A 25364-nucleotide genomic window follows, 5' to 3' on the forward strand; every position below is an offset into this window, starting at 1 on the left:
CTACCAAGAAGTTGCTCATGTCATAAATACCCACCGAATACCTACTCTGTGGCAGTTTTCTACATATGGGGGGGTGGAGGAGAGAATAGGTTGGATAAGTACAGTTCTTGCCTTTATGGAGCAAGTGTGGAAGATGTAAATGTTTGTGTTTTTTTTTTTTATTGGAGTACAGTTGATTTCCAGTGTTGTGTTAGTTTCAGGTGTATAGCAAACTATGAGTTTTTTTTTAATGAGTATTTTTTAAAAGATGACTGTTTCAAGTAGTGGTAAAAACCATGATGAAGAGAAAGCAAGGTAAAGGGATAAACTGATTAGAGGGGCTTACTAGCAAGATCAGGAAGAGCCTCTTTAAAGAGGTAATGTTTGAACCCAGGACCTGGCTGAGCCGAGGAAGATCAGGAACGCTGGCATTACGGGCAGAGGGGACAAGCGCAAGGCTCTGAGACAGGAACGTGTTCTGTGTGTTCAAGGAAAAGCAAGGTGGCCGTTGTGATCAGTGTGGGGAATGAGGGAAAGAACATAGGTGACGAGGTCACAGAAGGACAATGCCGTACCGCACAGGGCCTCGTAACTTGCAGGCCACGGGAAGAAGGTATTTGTTTGATGGGAAACCTCTGGCAGATCTGGAGCAGGCGCATAAAGTACTCTTAATTTAAGAGGCTCTCCTGGCTGCTTTGGGGAGAACAGACTAGTCTGTTGGGAGGCAGAGATACAAGTCAGAAGTGACAGACAGAAGAGCGGTCAGGGTACCAGTGAAGGTAGAGATAACAAGAAGTTCTAACAGACCGGAGCAGGATAACTCAAGCGCAGGTTTTTGGTCCCAGCGGCTGGGCGTGTGGCAGTGCTCTTTCAGTATGAGGGAAGGCCTGGGGAGTGGAGCTCTGGGATGAAGAGCCCTGGGTTGGTAGTGTGAAGGCACCGGTGACCATGGCAAGAGTCGTCTCTGTAAGAGTGGTAGCGGCAGGAGGCTGACTGAAGTGGGCTAAAGAGAGGATGGCAGATGAGGAGCCAGCCTCAGCCCTGAGGACGCCGTCTAGGGGCAGTGGGGGACAGGCTGGGGACGTGTAAGCATTCACTGGAGGAAGCCTCTGACAGGGAGGGAGAAGTTGTTCAAAAAGAGACTAACTGTGGGAACAGTGTTCTGCAGAAGTGAGATGGGATCAACTTCATTCATACAAGAGTCAGCTTCAGTGAAAAGAAAGAAATCTCACTTCCTCCGAGACGGGAGGGCACGTGGGATAAATGAATATCGGCACGTGTACCGAGTTTGCCAGTATAGAGGCGAGAGGAAGTTGAGAGATTGCCAGTGTCGTTTCAGTGCCTCTGATTAGTCCCATAAAGTAGAGAGTTGAACCTTGCCTGGAGAGTCGTTCTTAGGGTACTAGAGAGTGCTGAGTTCTCTGGGGAATGGGAGCAGAATTTCACTAAGAACATATCATCTCAATACCCACGTCTGAAAACACAGTGAGTTTGGAGAGCATTGGCGGATCTGAGCTGTCAATCTGATAACCCCTCGGAGAGTAAACATACTCTTTAAAACTGGACATTTTTCTTTTTGTCAAATGGCATATATACTCTTCTGCAGAGGTAACAACAAATCACAGCTTACCTCTGTAATCTTTACTCAGCTGTTAAGTCCATCCAGTTCTTTGTAGGATAGACATTTGATACCTGTAAAAGAGACCATGAAATCATCTCACAAACTGGCAGGTTTAGAGGAGCCGCTGGGATACAGACACAGGCAGCTCTTCCCACCTTAAAACCAAAATAATTGACTAAGCTGCAGATTATGTAAGACAGAAATGAATAATGAAATGATAATGGAGATGCGAAAAATAGGGGATATGAAAAGGACTGCCCTTTGTATGCATGTGTGTTCCTTAAAAAGGCACTAAAATATGGGAATACTTGACAGTTGTAAAGCCCCTTTGTACTGCCTGTCCTGCTGCGCCACACAGCAGCCACTGGGAGGCTCTCTTGACCACCAGTTTTTATCTTCAAGTTCGTGCCACGGAAGGACTGGTTACTCAGAAGAGAAGATAAAGATGTTGCTCAGTCTTACCACAATTTTACACACTCAAGCATTATGTAAAATCGCCATGCAGCCACCACCAGTCTGGTAGGTACATTGCACGTGGTAGGCACTCAAGCATTACTGAACAGTTGAAATCGACACTGGGCTGTATGTGCTGCCCTTTACAAGTGGGTAGGTAATAATAATACAATGCGTGTCTTTAGAATGCCCTTTGCTGAGACGTCCTTTCATTCCTGTGACCAAAATTGGGTTGGAAATTCACACGGGCAGAGTAGAAATATCAGACTAACAGAAATATCTGACTTACAACTGTGACCTGGCCTCTGGCCTTGGCTTGGCTGAGCAAAGTCTTTGTAGAACCTAGGAATAAAAGGCGTGTCAAAAAGAGATGAAATCTGTCATTCCTAACAATTCTTATCACAGCACTTAAACTGAACTAAAATCAAAGATCAGTGCTCTACTTTTGCAGGTTTACTTAGAAAGGCTTTTAACTTATGCTGAGATCGACATTTGCCCCACTAACTGGAAAAGAATTGTTTTGGGAGCCATTCTTCTTGCCTCCAAGGTTTGGGACGATCAGGCTGTATGGAATGTGGACTACTGCCAGATCCTCAAGGACATTACAGTTGAGGACATGTGAGTTTGTAAGGTTATGGTGAACTTTCTAACCATTTTCCAATACCTCATTTGCTCCCATAAAGTTTACATTTTAAGAAATGTTACATTTTAAGAAAGGTTACATTGTGTAGAGAGCTGAAATAGACATAAAATTACAGACTTCTTTCTATCTAGCTGTAGTATAACAATTTGTATTTCCCCTCATTAATTGGTAGGTCTTGATGTGTTATTGTTGTAATATTCTGCTTGATAGACTGAAATTATTTTTCTGGTGGTTTTTGCCAAACATTTTACAAGCTCACTAGCAGAACAACACGGTACAGTAAGTAACTTCACAGCTTTCTTAAAGCTGTCTACCAGGTCCCGTCCATTTTTAAGGGGCACATGCCTGGTCTTTGAAGCAAGTGGCCTCTAGACTACTGACAGGTTACAATTTCAGCCTGAGTCACACATTGTGTATTTGCTTTTGCTGGTCTTTTTCTCCTTTTTATCTGAGGTTCTGTTGTTACAGAAACTATGATGTACAGGTAGCCACATATAAAGGTTTCAGATCCCTGTGTTCCTGTCTCCTCCCCTAAAGTCTGCTGAGTTAGGAAACGCCTGCCTCTCAGGTAGTCCGGAAAGCATCACTGGGGCCTCACCCAGGGCACTCAGCAAACACAGCGGCACTTTGTGGGGCCTTAAGTTAACTAGGCAGGTTCTCCTCCCTGATGGCACGCTCACACTGGCGTGAAACACCAGGCTTCCAGTCTGGCTCTGGTGAAGGGCCCCAGGGATGGGAAGCAGGGTGAGCCAGAGAGGAATACTTGCAGCAGGAAGCGCCCGCCCGCTTGACAGTGAAAGTGCCTTTGTGGGTGGCATTCAGGAAAATGTGAAAGGACACCTCTTGGTTATACTGGACAGCAGAGGCCGATCAAGGTGGCAGGCAGGGGCAAGAGTTTGTTTTTGTTACCTTTGCCCCTTACTCTAGATAATTCAGAATTACCAAAGTGCATATTTACAGCTGAAGCGAGGAAAGTTGTGACTAAGAGAAGGGACTAGTGACTGTTGTCAGTAGCTGTCAAAGTGGCTTTTGGTGAAAATGTCCACTTTGGTGATAATGTAAACCAGGTGGTCATGGTGATATTGCTGGTAGCAATCTTAGCAAACAGTGTGAGAGCAGCTAATGAATTTGAAATGAATAGAAGTACTTTTGGAAGTTGCAGAAACTAAAGTGACGTTGACCAACACTATCATCAGTCTTTAAACTGGTCCCTTGAAGGAAGGAAAATTTGTAATCGTGAACACCATCCCTGCCATGATGGCAGCTGAAATTTTCTCAGAATCTGCAACTGAGCTGACTGGGGCTCTGGTTCCAGGTACAACGTCAGAGAACATGCAGGGAAATGTGTGGGTGTTCATAGATGTGAGCCCAGGAGCATTGGCGGCAGTGTCCAGCTATGAAGAAACTAATTCTAAACAACGCTTTTCTGTGTAGAACAGAGAATCACCAGGAGCTATGTTTATAACAGGCTGCTTTTGTTTATGATCTTTGGAAGTTGGAAAGCATTACAACAGAGTGTTGAATACACATTTGTTTCATCCCTCTGCTGTTGACTACTATTTGTAATTTGAGTCTGAATTGAAAAATTGCTGTCTATCAGCTTTTCCTTACAACTTTCTAACATCTATGTGTCTTGTTAAATATATATTTCCCTTCAAAAGAGTAAGTTAAACTGAGCAGCTGCCGTTCAGAAAATTTGCTGCGCCTGTAAATGGTATGGTCTTCAGCCATCTAGCCATTTAAAAAACAACAAAAAACACAGAAGATGCATATTCTGTAGGCATAATGCTTTTCTTCAGTAATTAAAACTCTATTAATAGACATGTTAATCCTATGAAGTACTGTATTTCCACACAATTAAAATGTATTAGTGGAGAAAATATAAAAGGGATAGTGAAGTGCATTTATTCCTGTAGTAAATTAAGTCCTGATTAGCTGATTATCAAAACATTATCTGATTTACATTTCTATAGACTTCTGGCCGTATGAACAGGAAATTAATTTTGGAAGTAGGTTCAGTTAGGTTTGAAGTTCAACAAATGAGAAACCTCATCTCTGCTCATACTCTGCTCTCCATACAGGAGAACACGGAGCATCTGTTGATTTATCCAATGGATAAAATAGTAACACTTTAAAACCAAGAAACCAAATGTATTGTAAAATAAGCCACTCGCATGTTTGTTTGGGTATTTATCCTTTTTATATAATCAACTCTCTAAAGTGATTGCTGTGAAAAGTGGTAAGATTTACTCTAATTTTATATTTATTTACTTAAACATTTGGCAAGCAAATGGCTGGATATGGTCATGGAGCAGAAGCCTGCTCCCAACACCCTGCTTTCCCACTCCATTGAACTCGCCCCCTGTGGGCGTGTGCAGTCTGTCCTGGCAAGGGGCGGTAGTCTGAACATGCTGGGCTGCTCTCCTAACACCGGGGGAAACAACTGCTCCATCGGAGGTCATATCTTAAAGTGGGTTTAGTCTAGCTGAGACATAATCTTACTGCCTTCCTAAGCTTAAAAAGTGCATCCTGTCCTGCCATGGTGAAGGCAACTCACCCTAGTAAGGTTAAGGTGAACAGAAACTTGCATTATGCCCTTTGACACAGCCCCATGCACCGAGGGGGGTGTGGCTTATTTATTTATTTACTTGAGATGAATCCTTGTTGCCTCAAGAGTTTTCCCCCCTCAGAGATAATAGCAGTGGCTCCCGATGGATCCATTTGTTGCCGTGGTGATGTGCCCACTCCTTTTGTTGGCTCCTCTCTACTTCAATAAGCCCCTTCCTGTCATCAGCCCGGTGAAAATGTCTGCAAGTTCTTCAGAGCTAATAAACAGCATACATCATTCCTTTCATCTGATCACTATAGCGGGGCCTTGTGAGTGAGTGTGGAGCATGAATCGTACAGCTGCACTAATGGAAGTCTGAAGAATGAGCCCCTGAGTCAGCAGCATGAGTGCATAAGAGGGCCATAACCTCTTCCCCCTTGTCCCAAACTCAAAGTGCTGGGATGCAGAAAGGACCGCAAATAGCTGTACCTTGTTTGAACATTAGGGTATTAATCCAGCTGGGTAGCAGTTATTTGTTTCAAAAGAACATTTAGAGCCATCCTAGTAGCTCAGGATGGTATTTTTGATGATAGCCCAGTCGACTAAAATTGTCCTGTGTTGGTTTTGTCTTCTCCTCCACCAGGAATGAGATGGAAAGGCACTTCCTGGAGCTACTTCAGTTTAATATTAATGTTCCCGCCAGTGTGTATGCCAAATACTACTTTGACCTTCGCTCCTTAGCAGATGACAACAACCTGAGTTTTCTATTCACTCCTCTTAGCAAAGAAAGAGCACAGAACTTAGAGGTAAGGCTGTGAAATCACTAACTGGGGTTTTCTGTCAGCCACCAGAAGCCACATCTGTAGCTAAAATATATTAAGCAGTGATTAAGAAAATGGAAAGCTGTTAACAGTTTGAAGAGCTTATTAACCCGTTGGCATCATATTTCCTGCGTCTTTTATGGTTTATACAGGGATCTCACATTATAATAAAAAAAAAATTGTCTCTTCTGTAACCATAATTCAGAATACTTTAAATCATATTTAATCTGTTCTTAATGGTTTTCCATTTGAACCTCTACACTTACATATAACCATACATGAATAATTTCTTAAAATTGTATCCCTAATCATATGTACCTACATAATCTACTTAACGCTCTTAACTGTCTTTTTTTTTTTTTTTTTTTAAATAATTGATGTTTTGGACTATTTCTACTGTCTTGATTTTTTTAAATAAATAAATAAATTTATTTATTTATTTATGGCTGCATTGGGTCTTCGCTGCTGCACGCGGGCTTTCTCTAGCTGTGGCGAGCGGGGTCTACTCGTCATTGCGGTGCGCGGGATTCTCATTGCAGTGGCTGCCCTTGTTGCAGAGCACGGGCTCTAGAGCACAGGCTCAGTAGCTGTGGCGCATGGGCTTAGTTGCTCCTCGGCATGTGGGATCTTCCCGGACCAGGGCTCAAGCCCGTGTCCCCTGCATTGGCAGGCAGATTCTTAACCACTGCGCCACCAGGGAAGTCCCTCTTAACTGTTTTTTTACTCAGCTTGCAGTTCGTGTGTGTGTGTGTGTGTGTGTGTGTGTGTGTGTGTGTGTGTGTTTGCATGTGTGTGTGTATCACAGTTCAGTCCCATGAGTTTATTAGACAAAGGATTGGTGGCTATTGGAGACCTATACTTGGAAGGTATAATGTGGGTTCAGATACTGGATGTAGAAAGTACATGAGTTTTTAATGTAAATGGTAACGTACATGGAACAAAGTAATATTTATGGCTTATGATTTTTGGTGGGTATACAGCAAAATTCACAACTGAAATGAACACATTTAAAATTGATACTTTCTGTGGTACCTTGGTGGTACTTTAGAATAAGATGTTTTTCTACCATAATTTATGTGCAAGTGAAATAGCACCTTTCAGCTCTTCAGTCATTAGACCTCTCCTACCTTCACATACCTGTCTCATTAAAATTTTCTTAGAGTATGTAATAACTAATGAAAATTGAATAGAAGTTGAATAGCTGGGTAAACACTGATTTTGCCCAAGTGTATGTCCATTACATTTAAGGACCAAGTGTGTAGGTAACAGATGATATTGCTATTAGGAGCCTATCATTAGGAACCCAATTTTTAAGTAACTCTAAGTTATCAGGGCAAGTTACCCCTTGCCCCAGCAATCTAATCATAGCCCTTAAAGGTTATTACCTTAGGGAATTGTCAGTCAGTGTAGATATCAGCTATCCAAAGTAGCAGTAACTATGAACTATCTAAATGAACGTAGATGTGTGGCTTATCAATGATGCTTTTTTTGTTTTTTTTAAGGCCTGAACATTTTTTTCCCCCTAATTGTACCTATGTTCTACCTGATTGACTTTCCTAGGCCATTTCCAGATTGTGTGAAGACAAATACAAAGACTTGTGTAGAGCTGCTATGAGAAGGTCTTTCAGCGCTGATAACTTCATTGGTATTCAGCGCTCCAATGCCATCCTCTCTTAAGGGAGAAGTGAGGGGTTGTAACATCATACACCCATCGTAACAAGGACTGGAGAAATATCACCTCTCCTGCTCAGAAACCAGCAAAGTTAGTATTTTCACCTTAAAGAAAGACATTGAATTCAAGAGACTCATGGACAAGCGAAGATTATGCCCGTAGGAAAGAACGGGACCTCGTCAATGTAACACACTCTTCTGTCCTTTTTAATGTAAACAGAGTTACAAAAACCACTCCAAAGCTAAAAGCTCCCAATCCACGCACAGATACCTGCTTACTATGTAGGCCGATAGCTGTGAACTATGTGAGGATTTTTAATTAATAGTTAAAATTTTTAGACTTTAAAGACACTAATTATATAACTTTTACGTTTTTCCTGTTTTTCTTGCCTCACTGTCCCATACTGCTGCATATTCCTTTAGAATCAGTGCAGTATTACCATTAAAAAATGTGACTCCTAACAACTCATAAAGCCAAACTTAGGAACAGACTGTTGTAGCATCGTTAGGTTTTGAAGGGTTCTTCCTCCCTACTGTATCATTGAAGCTGCTAGTCATTATTGGCAATCAATTTAAACCAAAAAGCTGCTGAGTGACACTTGTCATCCAAATTCTTTGCAGGCAGTACTTAATAGCATATTAGCATGTTTGGGATCATAAACAGAGAAAGTAGGTTATTTACTTCTATTGGGTCCCTGCCGCATTTCTTGTTAACTATAATGGTGCTTCTGATTTTGTGATGATTTTCCTCTTTGTTAAATACTTGTATTAAAGGATATTTTCATAATTCCAGCCAACATGGTGGTCCAGTAATTAACAAGCCGGTAATGAAATAGAAGGTGTCCCAAAAGTCTTAGTGCAGTTTCAAGCTTTAATATAGTGTGCTTGGATACTCCAGAACACCCGTTGCAGAAGTATAAATGCTACAGACTGGCAAAACATCACTTGAAAGTTTAATTGAATTTCTTCTAAACTCATTTAGTTTTGTAAATTTTAAACATTAAGCTTTTAATATTAATATTTTGTTTCAGCCCCTCTTGAGGATAGCAAACAATGGGCTGAAACAAAAAAATTAAAATTAAGAGCTTAAGGTCAGAATGGCCATCATCAAAAAATCTACAAACGTGCTTGCTTCGGCAGCACATATAATAAAATTGGAACGATACAGAGAAGATTAGCACGGCCCATGCGCAAGGATGACACGCAAATTCGTGAAGCGTTCCATATTAAAAAAAAAAAATCTACAAACTATAAATGCCGGAGAGGATGTGGAGAAAAGGGAACCCTCTTGCACTGTTGGTGGGAATGTAAATTGATACAGCCACTATGGAGAACAGTATGGAGGTTTCTTAAAAAACAGCAAATAGAACTACCATATGACCCAGCAATCCCACTACTGGGCATATACCCTGAGAAAACCATAATGCAAAAAGAGTCATGTACCACAATGTTCATTGCAGCTCTATTTACAATAGCCAGGACATGGAAGCAACCTAAGTGTCCACTGACAGATGAATGGATAAAGAAGATACGGCACAGGGCTTCCCTGGTGGCGCAGTGGTTGAGAGTCTGCCTGCCAATGCAGGGGACGCGGGTTCATGCCCCCGGTCCGGGAGGATCCTACAAGCAGTGGAGCGGCTGGGCCCGTGAGCCATGGCCGCTGAGCCTGCGCGTCCGGAGCCTGTACACCACAACAGTGAGAGGCCCGCGTACTGGAAAAAAAAAAAGATACGGCACATATATACAATGGAATATTACTCCGTCATAAAAAGAAATGAAATTGAGTTAGTTGTAGTGAGGTCATACAGAGTGAAGTAAGTCAGAGAAATACAAATACTGTATGCTAACATATATATGGAATCTAAAAAAAAAAAAAAGAAGAAGAAAGGTTCTGAAGAACCTAGGGGCAGGACAGGAATAAAGATGCAGACATAGAGAATGGCCTTGAGAACACGGGGAGGGGTAGGGATAAGCTGGGACGAAGAGAGTGGCATGGGCATATATACACTACCAAATGTAAAATAGATAGCTAGTGGGAAGCAGCTGCATAGCACAGGGAGATAGCTGGGTGCTCTGACCACCTAGAGGGGTAGAATAGGGAGGGTGGGAGGGAGACGCAAGAGGGAGGAGATATGGAGATATATGTATATGTATAGCTGATTCACTTTGTTACAAAGCAGAAACTAACACACCACTGTAAAGCAATATTATACTCCAATAAAGATGTTTAAAAAAATGAGTTTAGAGGAAATTTAATTAAACTTTCAAATGATGTAAGTTTGAGGCATTTATACTTCTGTAACTGTCAAAGCTTAAAATTGCACTAGGACTTAAGGGGATACCTTGTATCTTCATAGACCTGCTCTCCTCTTTCTAAAATAGTCCTTTGCAAGGCTGGGCTGCTTACCTGCTTGATCACCTAAGTTTCTTTTTTCTAGATTTGGTAAAGGAATTATGAACAACAAGTGTTAATTCACATGTAATAAACTGAAAGGAACTGGACCCTAATAGTAGTGATAGGAGAGTAAGTGATATGAAACAGCTTTTCTGTCCTACGTGTTAACCTGGCTGTAGGTGTCTCACTTCAAGTTCTGCTATTTAAGAGGAAACGTATACACCTTAGGAACCCTTACCTCAGGCTTTATTTAAAAGGCAGGGAGGTCCAGTAATCAGTCTTTTAGGAGATTGGTAACGATGTCACCTAAACTTGAAATATTTTTTAAAAAAGTGTTCTCAACTATGTGAAATTTTTCTCCTCCTACCTTCTCAGATGTAATGCTAGGAATTTTGCCTGTAAACAAAGCATTTCTGGGCCAGAAATAATTTCTCTCTTTATAGCAAGGCTTCACATTATATTGAGTGCTGCAGGTTCCATCATTTTTAAAGGACAGAGACATAAATGATAAATTATGGTATATAAAATATTACAATCTACCACCTCAAAAAATATTGTTTATGGAGTTTGGAGATTCAAGTACTGATTGCAGTTTTATTTTGAAAAGAATGCTACAACTTATGTGGTTTTTCTTCCTCATGTTTATATTAAAAGAAAAGCTAATAAACTCTATTTTAATTAAAATATATGGCTACTGTGTTTGTAACACTTCTCACTATTCACATAACATTACAACTCGGCCTAACTCAAATGTTTTCAATCAGCTCTGATAGTCGGGCCTTAAAGCATTTTCAAACTAACCATAAGTTGTTTTGATCCCTGCCTTTAGTTAAGATGTAGTCATTTATTTCTTCAGCTTTCGCTCCTTTCAACCTGAAGATAATCTAGTACACTTCAAATCACTGGCTACAGTGCTCACTGGCATAACGCCTTAGATGGCATTGTTGAATTGTGATGGTGCCAAGATGCAAACGCACATTGCAAGATACAAGTAGGTAAATACAGAGAAAGGAATTAGGAATACTGGAGAATCAGAACTTGAGTTGTTTGAGGGTTTCAAGCAATTGAACAGGAAAGAATGGAAGAACAGGAAGCAGTAGAATTGTGGTTGCTGTTAAGAGGATGACTTTTAAACAAGCCACGTAGTTTGACTTTAACGTGCTATTTCACTTACATTCAGTTGGAAACATACCAGATCTCTAAAGTTTCTTTTAGACCCTAGCCACTGCACTTGAGCAATATTCCATCAGTCCTGAATAGTATTGCCGTGTTTTCATCCACCTTAATTACCTCCCTAAGGTCAGATCTTTAACTTTGTTCTTGTTAAGTTGCTGATTAGGAGAAATGATCGGATTTAGTACAGAAGGGAAAAAAATCTATCACAAGTCACTGTTTATATCAGTAGTTTGCACCACGTAGTAATATGCCAGTTACTAAGCAGAAATGCTGACATATCGCGAGTGGTCGAAGGTTTAAAAAAAAAAAAATAGGGGGTAGGAACATTGGACATGACTGTAACTTCAAGAACAAGTTGGTAGAATAAGGAGAATCGCTAAAAATTGTTTTTTCCCTTCAGCTTTAATTCTAGAGGCAATACAGCCATTTTAATAAATGGGAAATTGAGGCAACTTAAGGTAAAAATTTAAACATCACTGAAAGTAGGTTCTCCGACAAATACAGGGCATGGAAACTAGTTACTAATAGGGTGGCAACTATGGCATTTTTTTCCCAGGATTTTATACCTAGGAAGGGTTTGTTCCCTAAAGCAGTAAGACTGTAAAAGAATATCTGACTACCTGAACTCAAATTTTATTTTTTCACTTAAAAAAAAATTTTTTTTTTCTCTATTGGAATACTGACATCTGTGCAATTCTAACCCTGGTATACCGTGAACGGAACTTTATTCTTTACAAGGAAAAGACAAAGGTTTGAAATGTATGTTTGAACCAAATTAAATTGCTGTCTTTGTATGCTAAATTCATATGGTTGACCCTAAGACAACTTCTTAGGGCCCAGTGTTTCTGGTTAAGAGAAAATTTTTCCACCCTGTATCAGATTGCATCATGACCCTATTCTTTCACATTTACCCCTAATGTACCCTGTATAACCATTATTGAAATTCAACAGCACTAAATCCTAGTTTTACAACAGGTCAAGTTTCATTTCTTAGTTTTCCCATTCTATAAAATATACCATTCCTTGATTTTTGAAAAATGCTGAAGCCAGTATTTACTGGAAAACAATTCACTCTGTATTCAGGTTATGCAATGTTTTTGGAAATGTTTACCTGTAGCGTGTAGGTTAGCTAAAATCTTTCATCACCCAAGCCTTCTCTCTAACCACATGTAAAATGGCTACGACTGTTCCCTCACCCAGAAGCCTCATTCTTGAGTATAGAGCTATTTGGTAAAGCACTTGACAGCTGGTAGGGGCTCTCCCAGGGGTAAGTGCTAACTTCTCTGCAGAATCTGTAGATTACACCCGGCATCTATCAGTCAAGTTAAGGATTAGATCACCTGAAATCTTAACTGTTAGCCACTTAGCAACCTGGTCAGCCTGACACCATGCCAGCAAGAATACAAAAGATCTAGGAGCCCTTCAGAGACACCTGGTTCCTTGTACACAGGTGCAACCTGTTTGGCTTCTGAGGCAATTTCCACTTTAAATTTTAAATGGGTTTGGCAGATGAGAGAACATGAACTTCATGTGAAACAAATGTTATGGATACCAGTTTATGGCTTAGGATCTCTGACATGCAGAAAGAACCAGTAAAGTGAAGTAGTATAGAAATTAGAAATCCAGAGTCAAATGAAAAGAGGTTAATGTTCTTTTAAAAAAAAAAAAAAAGGAACAGGTTAGGTGATTACTGTAACCGCGGTGAGGGCAGCTAAGTAATTTGAATGTGATTAGAGAAAGTCAGTGACCGCCTCAGAACCTAAGGTCCTCAAGAATATGTTGATCTCTACTTCAAGACCTCAAATTACTCTGCTAGCTTTTTCTTACAACATCTATTCCTTCATCTTACCATTCTCAATTCTACTGACCTTTACTTGTAGCTCCCCAGATGGTGGCCCTTTATCTCCTCGCCGTGGGAACCGCCTCTTCCAAACGCAGGGCAGCAGTGTTCTGTCCACCTCCCACTGCTCTCAACAAGGTCAGCTCAGCTTCACCCTTTGACTTTCTGCTCCTGTCCAATGAGGCAGTGCTTGATGTTGCTTATTACTGCTATGACCCATTTCTAAAACATTTTCACCAGGTTCCAGGAAATACAGGATTTATATGGCTCACAGGCTCACTGGCCCCTTGTAATCCCCTTTAATCAACTACTTGAGCCCTCCTGTGTTCCCACAAAGTAGTTGTTCCCAATTTGCTGCACTCACTCCCCTGATCTGCCCACAACCCTAGATGTTTCTCCTCAGGCTAGGCAGCAACCCCACCTTCCAAACTCCAAAACTCATTTCATCTGGCATTAGGAATAGATGCCTCACTTCTTAAGGTAACCCCTTCTCATCTAAGGGAGAGGATTCCATCCCAACTCTTCAAATTTCTTTATCCAACCACCCCCCACCACCAGGATGGTGGTGAGGATGGAGCAATGTGACCTTCCTCAGCCCTTGACATGTCCTAGTGTTTCTCAAGATGTGGTCTCCAGACCACCTGCCTCTCGTGGGCTGAAAGTCCCTGTAAGAAATGAAGCTTCTCTAAATGCAATGTGGAATCCTAGAACAGATATTAAAGAACATCAGTGGAAAATCTGGTGAAATCCAAATGAAGTCTGGAGTTAACAGTAGTGTGTTAATGTTGACTTCTTAGTTTAACAAATGTGCTATGATAACATGTTAATATTAGGGCAAAATGGATATGTCTTTGCAACTTTTCTGTAAACCTAAAATAATTCTAAAAGTTTACTAAAACAGAACAAAAAGACCTAATTCTTGGATCCCCAATTAATCTCAATTCCTGGAGCTGAAGCCTGGGAATCAATCTACATTTCTAATCGGAACCCCAAATGATTCTTATGCAGACACAAATTTGAAACCTAGTCTTTCAATTCCCTTTCCGTTCCACGCCCGAATGGCTGCTTCCTCCTCGTTTTACTTACCTTAACCTGATTTAATCTTTTAGATCCTCTCAACCCTAACGTATAAGTACTATCATTATCCCCCTTTCACAGATGAGAAAGTACTAAGATGAAGTACACAAATGAAGTACTAAGATCTTAAGTAATTTGTTCAGGATCAACAGCCCATGAATGATGGAGCTGGGAGTTGAATCCCTAATCAGTCTAGCTCCCAAATCTATGCACAGAACCATTCTACTTCCTCTCATTCTGTGGCACCTAAGAGCTCTGTAACCAAATCACTAAAAGAAGCATTATTACCTATTTCTCTAGCTTCCTAAGTCCAACAGTGCCCCCCTTTTCCACCGGGGGGAATGAACAATGAGAAAGCGTTGGGAAGATGTGCCAACTAGAGACCTGTACGGGTAAGGCACAGTGGATCTTGCACCAGGATCCAGCTCAACTGCTGTATTTTCTGTTCTCCCAAATGCCCTAACATGTACCAATCTAACAATGCTCATAGTACTCCCTCTGATGCTAAATTAATTAGCTCAGGTTTACTAAGCATCTGTCCAGATTGTCAGGGAAGTGCCGACGCTAAATCAATTTACAGTTGGCCCTCCGTATCCACAGGTTCTGCATCAGTGGATTCAAACAAACATGGACTGAAAATATTTAGGGAAAATAATTTCAGAAAGTTACAGAAAGCAAAACTTGAATTTGCTGCACACCACCAACCATTTGCATTATATTTACAACTACTTACTTAGGATTTGTACTTGGTATTATAAGTAATCTAGACATGACTTAAAGTATAAAGGAAGGTGCGGGGGAAGATGAGAGGATTGTGCGTAGGTTATATGCAAAAATACTGCACCATTTTATATAAGCGACTTGAGCATCCATGGATTTTGGCATGGGGCGGCACTGGGGGAGGGAGCCTACTGGAACCAATTACCCACAAATACAGAGGGAGAACCATATAGCATCTTATCTGGGTCCCCTGACTTGTATTTAGACCTTAATACAAAGTTGTGGATCTAACTGCTGAATGATAAAGTTTTGGGAGTTTCTGACTGCGAACCAGACACACGCAAGAGCAGCACTTCTATCCAAATCGCTTCAGTACAGAGTATAGATGGAGGGTTGATAAAATAGAACACAATCTCAGGCAATGTCTCTGTTCTTATGTGTATTTTCCTTCATTTCTTCAAGTGAATCATGAAACAATCACAGGATCAGCAGGAGAAACCTATGAAGTATATTCAGGTAAAACATGTTTTCATTAGTTCTCCTTCTGGTGATTGGAATTTCCTTGGTTTTATTATCAATAAAAACATTGCCACTTATATTCAAAGTACATCTGAGAAATCTGATCATGAAGTTAGAATGCACATACCTCCTTCAGATACTCTTAGAAAACAGTGTCTCGCCATAAAAGCATGAGAAAAATACTTGTACAGCATCTTATTTGCTTTACCATTGCTTTAATGCACTTTAAAATTTATCTACATTAATTGGGAACAAAGAAACAAAAATAGACATTTCTTTGTTTTTCATAAATAACTACTCTCCATATTTGATAAAAATCTCAAAGCATTATTTTAACTTCCCACAAATATAATACATAAAATTTTTTTTTTCTGAAATAATAAGGTCAGCAAATTAAGTATTTTGACACTAATATAACCACAGACAACTGCTATTCTACTGACTTCCAGGAACAAAACAAAAACAGAAAACTTCTTATCAAGATGCTCTGGGTTTCCTTTTGCTAGTGTTAGGGATCTGGAATTATAATCATCTGCCAGTAATAATTTTATAGATTCTAGTTGATTGTCTACAAATAAAATATCGCTGGCTCTGCTTTGTGAGTTCTGGATTTGACATGACACTGACAATACCGCATGAGACAGGCACTATACATACGCGGAAATCAGAAAAAGTATCGAATGCCCTGGACTCGAACTACTGACTCAGTATGTGCCTCATTTGGCTCAGTAATAAATTCACCTGCACCAAACCCGTATCAAAAGTCACTAGATCTCTCATATATATAATATATATTATTTATATACACACCCACAACACATACATACTATACATACAGTTTGTAACAACATGAAGTCATATTGTCTTCAAATGATGTACCACAGACTGAAATAAATCCTGTAATTGTCATCAAGCTGCTAGAAGCTTTTGAGAGTTCTGAGCCAGGTTACTTAGTTACTTTCATCCTGCCTACCCTGCTTTAATGTCTTGGTAGCTTTTTCTTTCAAAACCACCCTCCTCAACCCGGGCATATTTCTTTCCCAGGATCACTTGATTGGACTTTGGAGGCAAGAAAGGGCATGCGGGAGGAGCAGGAAATCCTCAGCCACTGTACCTCACACCTGCCTAGATTTGTGATGTTCTCTGTCCCGTTGGCCACATTCGGTGTTAGAAAGCAATTCTTCAAAGCTTTGTCCCTCCTACCCCCCTTGGTCTTTCTGTAGAGCACAAAAGTGAAGGTAGCCTCTTTGGCAGGGGTAGCAGTTCATTAAAATATACAACTACATTTCCTAGCTCTGGGGTTCCCATTCTGCACTTGAGGCTGCAGGTCACGGATGCTGTTATTAAGGTGCAGTGTGGGATCCATGAGGCTTTCTCCTGGCAGCCGGTGTCAGGATTAGTGCAGCCCTAGCCCAGGAGGAAACGGCCTAATGAATACCAACTTGGAAACAGTGCTGTCAGCACATTATTTAAGCTTGTACATTACTCACAATTACACACAACACACACACAGGCTTATCACTGGAAATGACTACGAGAAAACATGACAAAGGTTTGCAAGGATAAACCAATAAGGCACCAAGAATACCTATTTTCAGCCAGTTTAGACAACTTCAAAGTGTGAGGTTAATAAATTAAAACGACTTCCTAAGTCTTGTCAACTGATTTACTGCGAGGTCACATATTAGTTCCTTCTAAACCTTTACCCCCCTAATCTATGATGGGAGACGTTGCATACAGTTGAACCATGAAAGGGACAGCCCAAAAGCTGTACCTGTGAAACTAAACTGGGCCTTAAATCCTCCCTAAAAATCACAGAGCTGGCTGTGAAGAAGTTGCTAAACCAACCCACAACCTTCCATTTTATAACTGTTTTCATGAGTATGGATTGTTTGCCTAATAAAAATAAACATCAGAAGAAAACAGTATATGAGATGGAAATAGGGGGCAACCATAAATAGATGGGCTTCTCTGCCCTGGGTATCGGGAGGGGTGGCTGAGGTAAGACTTGAGGGAAGCAGGTGGGCTTCATCTTTGAGGGGAGGGAGGGGGAGAGCAGCGGTGAGAACAGAGGCTGAAAACAGAGGCAGCTCTGAGAGTTGGCCTGGACCTAGACCTCCAAATGCATTACCTGTATTGCCTCTCCTTGGCTTAGTATCCTGTGTCTTAACTGTCTCTCTTTTTTGTTTTTTTTAAGTAAATTGGTTGTTCTTTTTAGGTTTGGTACGTTGCCAAAATGAAAAACAGTTGTTTTCAAAGGAAGAATTAAATCACTTCAACCACATCATCCCACAACGTTTAGATACATTCTACATCAGCTTTACACTCCTCCACAAAAAAAAAAAAAAAAGAGGAAAAACCCAAATTAGGCACAATGACCTAACGGCAGCAAAATAATCTGTGTACATTCTGGGAAGACGTGTTAACTGAGGGAAGAGGTCAAGGTGATCAGAAAGTTCCTCATTTGAAAAACAAGAGAGGAACTGGCCCTCAGGCAGGGGATTTATTTCCAGGTTCTAAGAAGCTTCTGAACAAGTAGAGGAATTAGAAGTGCAAAAAGTTCTGTAGCTCTGTGTACAAGGTTTTGTCCAATATACTGAAATTTGATTCAGAGGATGAGTGTGTAAGAGCAGTGCACTTTTATAAACGTGAACAGCTTTTGAAAGTCCATGAGAACGATAACACCAGGCTTCTTTCCACCAGCAAAGTGCTTAAATCCACTATGGAAACTATACACTTGTTTACTTAATATCCATAATGTAAAAACTGACCTGGGCTTAAATCTGACTTTTCCAACTTTGGTATAAATGAAGCGCAAATCCCTACACTTGTTTTTCTAGGGAGACATCCCCAAATTTTAATTGTTTTTGCCATTTTAGCTTCTTAAATTTAGTCCCCACTCAGTCCTGGTCACTGGTATTCTGCTGGCCAATGCACTGTCAGCCCCTTCCCCCAGTAACGGCCTCACACTCTTCTTGAATGAATGGTTAAATAGAGTAGGAAAGCAAACAGAATTTTTAACAGTAAAGTATGTGTGCTTGGTGTGTGTACGTGTGTGTTCATCAATACATAAGCTTTCATATATAAATGAGGGAATGGTTCAACAGATTAGAAAAGCAAACAGAATTCTCTAACAGTAAAGTGTGTGCTCATCACTATATAGGCTTTCTCAGAAGAGGAGGAAGAGAAAAATATATTGAGGTGAGTGGTGGGCGGGGGGGGGGGGGTGGGGGGGAGGAACAGCTTTCCTTTTGCTACACTGATCCATGTTTTAAAAGCTTATGCAAGGGTGTTATGGGTCTCATTTGTTTTCGGAGGCCGCAGAGAGCAGTGTCTCGATGCTTTTGGAATATCTGGCTGTAATCTAGTCCAAAGTCCAGGGACACTTATTTTCCCTCATCTCTGCCAGTGTTTGTTCACAGGTAGCCAGCCTCCCTCCCCCCCGTTCTCAAGCACTTCATTCAAGGGTGGGTGTGGTTTCTAATCACAGCTCTCCAGGACAGGAGGAATAAGAAAAGCAAAAAGACTGTTTAACATGATAAAGGAGGTGGGATGGGGGTGGAGCAGATAAGAGAGGTGTTGGAAATTTACTTAATTACAGGAGTTATATCCATTTTAGTCCTTAAATGTAAAAAGGAGCCCCCCCTTCAGCACTATCGCTAAGTCCTTCCAGAAGAAGGAAGTGGGTTTATTTTTACCAAAATTGTAACACAAGTTTAAAAAAGTGGGATCACCAAAGACTATTAAGAACCAGCCACTATAAAGATGTTAAAAATAAAAAAAAGAACCACCCACTCCTCGGGCACAAAGCTGCCATCTGAACAGTCTAGAATTCAAGTTCAACCATTCACCATCCCTTAGGTTCGCACTCTTCCAAATATTTATTCCGCACACTGCAATGCTACCTCTAACTTATTCAAGCAAAGCTGGCACTGTTAAGAATGAGAATGATTACAGTTACTACAGAAAAGAAACCGAAGCTTGCTAAACGAAGCTAGGACGGACACATTAGAATCTCTAAACATCGCCTAACCTTGTCACTTTCCGGAGGCCCTAACCACGTTCTGCTCCCCCTCCTTGGTATGACTTAGGGTGTCCCCTAACTTAGGAACTATACACAGGGACAAGCAGCTCACCTTAAAGCGTCTTGGACACTTTAAGCAGTGGAAGGAGAAACCACCTGGAAAAGCACACGGAACAACTTCCCAGTCACAGCAACTTTCACTGTTCACATTATTTTTAAAGACAGAAGTATAGGAAATATATTTTCCCAATTTTGACCACACAGTTCAAAGAAACCTGAACCAAGTGGAACTTCATTATAATGCCAACTTTAGGATTGTAAAGCCCCCAAAGCAAAGGTAAATTTTGTTGCCAAAATGCAACAAAGTTAAAAATTAAGAAAACTACATATAAATTAAAAACAGGGTTCCTCTTGAAAAGGCAGTAAGATAGAACAGACGTGAGCTGAGCCCCTCTGAGAAGTCCTGGGACAGGTACTCCCCTTGAAACGGTTCCTTTCCCCTCTCTCCAAGTTGCCCCGGGAGGGGGCATCAGCACCAAGAAGGTAAACGGAAGTGACCTTGGCAAAGCTACCAAACAAAACAACCTCCCTCCCTCGACTCCCGGCCCCGGCCCCGGTCCCTCGGCCTCGGCCTCCTCCTACACGTGCGACAGGGACACCTGCTTGTGGTAGGCGGCGGCGGCGGCGGGGCCCGGCGGCGCGGTCCTGCCCGTGAGCGCTGCGCTCGCCTCGGCGTAGTCCCCGGCGGCCGTGGCGCCGCCGCTCTTGTGGCCCCGCCGCGGGCGGCAGCAGCAGCGGCTGGTGAAGCGCCGCCACGACTCCACAGTCTTGCCGGACCAAATCCAAACGCCCGACGTGATGCCCACCACAAGGCACATGAAGTACTTAAGCATGAGCACCCAGTACTCGGGCTTGGCGCGCGGCTGGCCAGAGTCCGGGCCGGGGCACGCGCACGTGAGCGCAGCCTCCCAGCTCTCGCGATAGTGCTGTTCGTACAGGTAGCAGGCCACCACGATGCTGGCTGGCACAGTGTAGAGCAGCGTGAAGATGCCGATGCGGATCATGAGCTTCTCCAGCTTGTCCGTCTTGGTGCCGCCCTGCTTGATGACGCTGCGGATGCGGAAGAGCGACACGAAGCCCGCCAGGAGGAAGAGCGTGCCCACCAGCAGGTAGAGCACCAGCGGGCCCAGCACGAAGCCGCGCAGCGAGTTCAGGTTCTGGTTCCCCACGTAGCAGATGCCTGCCACCGGGTCCCCGTCCACGGAGCTCAGTGCCAGCGCAGTGATGGACTTGACACTGGGGATGAGCCACGCGGCCAGGTGGAAGTACTGCGCATAGCCTGCAATGGCCTCGTTGCCCCACTTCATGCCAGCCGCCAAGAACCAGGTGAGCGACAGGATGACCCACCAGATGGAGCTGGCCATGCCAAAGAAGTAGACCAGCAGGAAGACGACAGTGCACAGCGCAGGGCCCGTTGTCTCGTAGTGGATGTGGCTGTGCTCGCGGCTGCAGGCGACGCTGGCATGGCCCACGACCAGGCGCACCAGGAAGCCCAGAGACACGCACAGGTAGCAGGCTGACAGGAAGATGATGGGGCGCTCAGGGTAGCGGAAGCGTTCCATGTCTATTAAGAAGGTGGCCACCGTGGTGGAGGTGGAGATGAAGCACAGTACAGACCACAGGCCGATCCAGAAGGTGGCGAACGTGCGCTCGTCGGGGCTGAAGGACGGCTGGTAGCAGGGCACCGCGCAGTTGGGTACCTGGCCTGTCCTCACCTTGTTGTAAAGCGGGTGCGACTCCTTGAGAATGGGCACGAAGGGCTCGCGGCACTTGCACACCGACGGGCCCCCGGCGGCGCAGTCGCTCCCCGAGGCCGGCGACCCCGGCAGGCCTGAGAGGGTGGGCTTGGCCGGGAAGGGCCTGGGGGGCGCCGTGGTGGCCTCGCTGCGGTTGTAATCCATGCAAAGGACCTCGGCGTCGCGGCCCAGCACCGGGAGGCGGTCGCAGCTCATGCGTTCCGGCCAGGCAAAGCCATACTGGCGCATGAGCGGCGAGCAGCCGGCCTTGGCGCGCTCGCACACCGAGCGGCAGGGCGGCAGCGGCTTGTGGTAGTCGGGCAGGCAGATGGGCGTGTACATGGAGCACAGGAAGAAACGCAGGTCCGGAGAGCAGTGGATCTCCACCAGCGGCCAGAACTGGTGCACCTCCAGACCCGCCTCGTCCTGCGTGTCGTGGTTGAACTGGTTGGGCATGTGCGTCAGGTTGTAGCCGATGCCGCGGCACATGGGCACTGTGATTTCCTGGCATACTGGGGCCTTGGAGGCGGCCGCCGCCCGGCCCGCCAGCTGCGCTAGGAGCAGCAGCAGCAGCGAAGGCGGCGCGGACGGGTCAGGCCGAGCCATAGCCCCCTCCTTCCCCTCGTCTCCCGCCGCCAGCGCGGGGCCAGCTCAGGCAGGGAAAACCGGGATCCGGCTTCCCTCTCCGCCGACTTGTGTGGCGCCGGGACTGGCAACCTGTTGGTTTCTTTTTCTTTTAAAGAAATCCGTCCAAAGATAAACTGTTTCGGGAGGGCGCTGCCTCCGCAGGGAGCGCTCAGCTCTTCGCTGGATAGGCTGGGGAGGGACGGTTAGGGCTCCGATTCCAAGGAAAGTACTCTTTAAAAAAGAAGGTGGGGGAGAAGAAAAATTGCAACCACTCCCAATTAGAGGGGCGTCAACGGCACAATCCCCGCAAGCGGTCTCCAAAACTCTTAAGTTAACCTCTCTCCCTCCCCTCCCCTCCACCTCCTGGAACCAAACTACAGACTCCCCGCCCCTCACCCCGCCTCCCTTCTCGCGGGGCCTGCCAGCCTGTACCCCAAGGTCAGATCGCTCAGCCCCCGGGAAAAGGGCAGAGGACCGGGAAAAGAACGGGGAGAAGGGGAAGGCGCGGGCTCTCACCTCTGAGGATCCCGAGAGAAGCAGATAGTCCGTAGCCAGCCTGGGCCCTCCGTCTCTGGGACGCTTCGCTCAGAAACGCGACTCAGAGACAGGCTGGCATCGGGAAAGTTTGGCGATAGGCTGGGTACCCGAGGAGGCAGCACATGGCAGCAGGTGGGGGCGTCTCAGAGAGGGAGTCGCCCCCTGAACGAGGTCGCCGCAGACCGGTCATTCGCCCTCACCTCCTCCGGGGCCCCTCGCATGATCCGGGCGGGGCAGGACGGGGGGCAGGTCGTGCGTTCCACCAGAGTCCGGGAGCCGGACGAAGGCGAGCGCGCCTGGCAGCACCTGGGCAAGAGGAAGGCTGTGTGCGGCGACCGGGGGATCCCACCGCCTCACAGCACGGCGAGCAGCCAGCGCTGGCCCCGCCGGGACTGCATGGTGCGCGCCCGCCGCCGCGTCCCGCCCGCCGCTCTCCTCCTCCCCTGCAGGGGGATCCGCTCTCCAGCGGACTCCTGGGGGCGGTGGCGGTTCTCCCGGGACGCGCCGGGCTCCGCTCCTCCCCCGCGCTCTAGCACCCTTTGGCCCACCTCCGGCGGGTATTGAACTGCGCGCGGCGGCGGCGGCGGCGGCGGCGCTGGCCGCAGTGGAGTCACTGCCTCGGGCTGACTGGCCTCTCCCGCCCAGCCTGGGTCACCTGCTTCTAATGCCCGCCGGGAGGCTCCGCCCAGGCCCCGCCCCTTCGCGCTGGGGCTCGGTTGGTGGGCCGCCCCGCCACGCTCTCCGCGCGTCCCCGCCCACTGCCCCGCGGGCTCGGCCTCTCCCCTGGCGCCCTCCGGCCCCGCCTGGAGCTGGCAGCCGAGGAGCGTGGGCCAATCGCCGTCCGGGAAGCTATGGGGGCGGGGCGAATGCTAATCACGCCTTCTTGAGACCCGGAGCGGGAAACCCTAGCTAGAAGTCCCTGCTGAGTTCTCTGCTGGCTCCCACTGGTGCGGGCCTCACTATCCCGTAATGTTCTAGCTTACGAACCCTAGCTTCCAGGGCACCTACCAGGTCTCCTATCTGCAACTAAGCATCCTTAGAGTCCAGCGCTTGTTTAGAAGAACTGCTCAAAGAATCATTCTTGACTGTGGCACCTGTCTCCTCTCTGCGCTGCCCTCACCAGGTGAGCTCAAATTAAGAGAAGTACAAATGCTTACTGAGCCCCTACTGTGTGTCAGACAGCGCGTTAATCGTTCTCATCTTAATACAGGATGTCTCAGATCCTTGCAACAATTCTATGAGGCAGGCACTCCTTATAGGTGAAGAAACAGAGTTTAGAAGCATACCAAGGCAACCGAGCTAATGATAGTTCCCCCAAGAAAGCCACAACCTAGATAATCTTGTTCAGCGCGGTATTCCGAGCGCCAAGCACAGAGTAGGCTCTCAAATGGCAAACCTGGGATTCGAACCGAGATAGTTGGGACGCGACATCCACAATTTTTACCACCTCCTCCCCCCTCCCCCCATATGCGACCGGTTATCTCCCAGGCTTTATTTAACCTTTACTTTTGCATTTCGTAACAAAATCTTACTGTTGCGACAAGAAAGTGATTTTCTTTCTGTCTTTGGAAGACTCCAGACATGTTAGTCCTTTATCAGTTTATCGGGTTAAAAATCCAGGCAGTTCGAAGTCGCCCGCAGAGAAAACCAACACTGGCTCCGGGCCCTGTGATGGGCAGGGGCCGGCCCCCCCGGGGCTACCCGCAGCTTAGCCGCGCAGCCGCGCGCCGCCGGGGATCCGGGGCGCACGGAGCGGCGGGAGCCCGCGCGAAGACCTGCTGGGCGCCTCGACCACTGGGACGCACTGTGGCGCTCTCCAGATGGGTTATTATGCTGCAAGTTTTAAATGTCCAAAAAAATGCCTCTTTTCTACATGTTGTAATTAGGTTGGAAGACTGAGGTGTTTAGCATTCTTGAAATTCATTCACACGCTTACAAAGAGGGTTTGAATTGTTTCCTGCTCCCCCCACCCCTTCCTTCCACTGGGAAGAAGGCGGAAAAAAGGCAGGAGGGCCTGAGTTCTTGAGGGACTCAGGACCGCACTTTAGGGCTGAGTCGTTCTTGTGTCCTGGATCCCACTTACACAGACTGGGAGACAAAATTGCCCCTGGGAGACAGAATAGCCCTCTTCCTCCTGCTTATCAACAAGACTTTGTGAAAAATAATGAGGAATATGTGTATTAATCCCCGCCTCAAAGTTAAAAGAAATATAAATCGCTTCACAAACATCAAAACTGTTAATAAATATGTTTAAAATGTACTTTACCTCTTTCATTCCCTGGGATTCTACAGGTGCTTGTTATTTTTTTGTTTTCTGGGAACTACTTGGCACTCAGTGTCGGCAAACATCCCAGGGCTGAAAGTAGTGGGAGTTGAAAAGCTGTGGAATAGCAATCAAAAAGAAAGGGAAACCCTCAGTGGAAAGTATGCACAGATTGTGAACATGCCAAGAGAGGCTGCCTCATTCTGTGGCCTGTATGCAACATGTGTATTATTGGGGATGGACAAGTGTTGGCTAATAATAAAAATTATTTGAAGTTGGAGAATGTTAATCACTCATGCTGGAATTTAGCCAGAATACATGTGTTATTTCACTTTGGTTCTGTCTCAAAGGATGTTATCTCCTAGTCTGTAAACCTCTCCCTTCTTAATCAACAGGGAGATGTTATTTTTGCTTGGAGATCTCTAATAATAGTAGTAATAATAGAGGGAAAACTTGGCCAAACGAAACGTATTTTGCATTGTATAGCTTTTTGTATCATTTGAATTTTTGCTTTTCTACATATAGTATTTCACTTTAAAGGCAGTTTAAAATATGCTGTTTAACATGTATTAGACAGGGTGCTACATAATTCATTTCAGTTAGCTCATTTGATCCTTGTAACAATCAGATGGAACGGGCATCATAATGGCTTCC

General features: G+C 44.7%; 2 protein-coding genes and 1 non-coding gene across 6 annotated transcripts in view; 2 read left to right on the plus strand and 1 right to left on the minus strand.

The window, feature by feature from the left end:
- The window catches only part of CCNYL1 (cyclin Y like 1), a 36347-nt gene extending 25542 nt beyond the window's left edge, over nucleotides 1–10805 (plus strand). For 3 of the 4 annotated variants that reach the window (XM_059051422.2, XM_067026696.1, XM_067026697.1), the window contains 3 exons: nucleotides 2505–2671; nucleotides 5888–6050; nucleotides 7626–10805. In XM_059051422.2, coding sequence (XP_058907405.1) covers nucleotides 2505–2671; nucleotides 5888–6050; nucleotides 7626–7742 — 447 coding nt within the window. In that variant the 3' untranslated portion in view covers nucleotides 7743–10805. The remainder of the gene's footprint in view (nucleotides 1–2504; nucleotides 2672–5887; nucleotides 6051–7625) is intronic. The other variant, XM_059051432.2, reaches the window with a different exon arrangement.
- On the plus strand, nucleotides 8861–8967 carry LOC131751764 (U6 spliceosomal RNA). The gene has a single exon (XR_009334321.1). It is a non-coding gene; the product is annotated as a U6 spliceosomal RNA (small nuclear RNA).
- Nucleotides 10806–15511: 4706 nt separating the features above from the next.
- Nucleotides 15512–23041, minus strand: FZD5 (frizzled class receptor 5). Its single transcript, XM_059051408.2, has 2 exons — nucleotides 22427–23041; nucleotides 15512–22141 (listed from the first exon to the last, which is right to left on the minus strand). The coding sequence occupies exon 2, from the start codon at nucleotides 21887–21889 to the stop codon at nucleotides 20126–20128; it is 1764 nt and encodes a 587-aa protein (XP_058907391.1). The 5' UTR covers nucleotides 21890–22141; nucleotides 22427–23041; the 3' UTR covers nucleotides 15512–20125.
- Nucleotides 23042–25364: the final 2323 nt, after the last annotated feature.

Source organism: Kogia breviceps, chromosome 2 (assembly GCF_026419965.1).
Source record: "Kogia breviceps isolate mKogBre1 chromosome 2, mKogBre1 haplotype 1, whole genome shotgun sequence".
Taxonomy (NCBI): Eukaryota; Metazoa; Chordata; class Mammalia; order Artiodactyla; family Physeteridae; genus Kogia; species Kogia breviceps.

Bases quoted from the DNA above. Each gene is read 5' to 3' on its own strand.
- FZD5 (XM_059051408.2), bottom strand. From the start codon at position 21,889: ATGGCTCGGCCTGACCCGTCCGCGCCGCCTTCGCTGCTGCTGCTGCTC.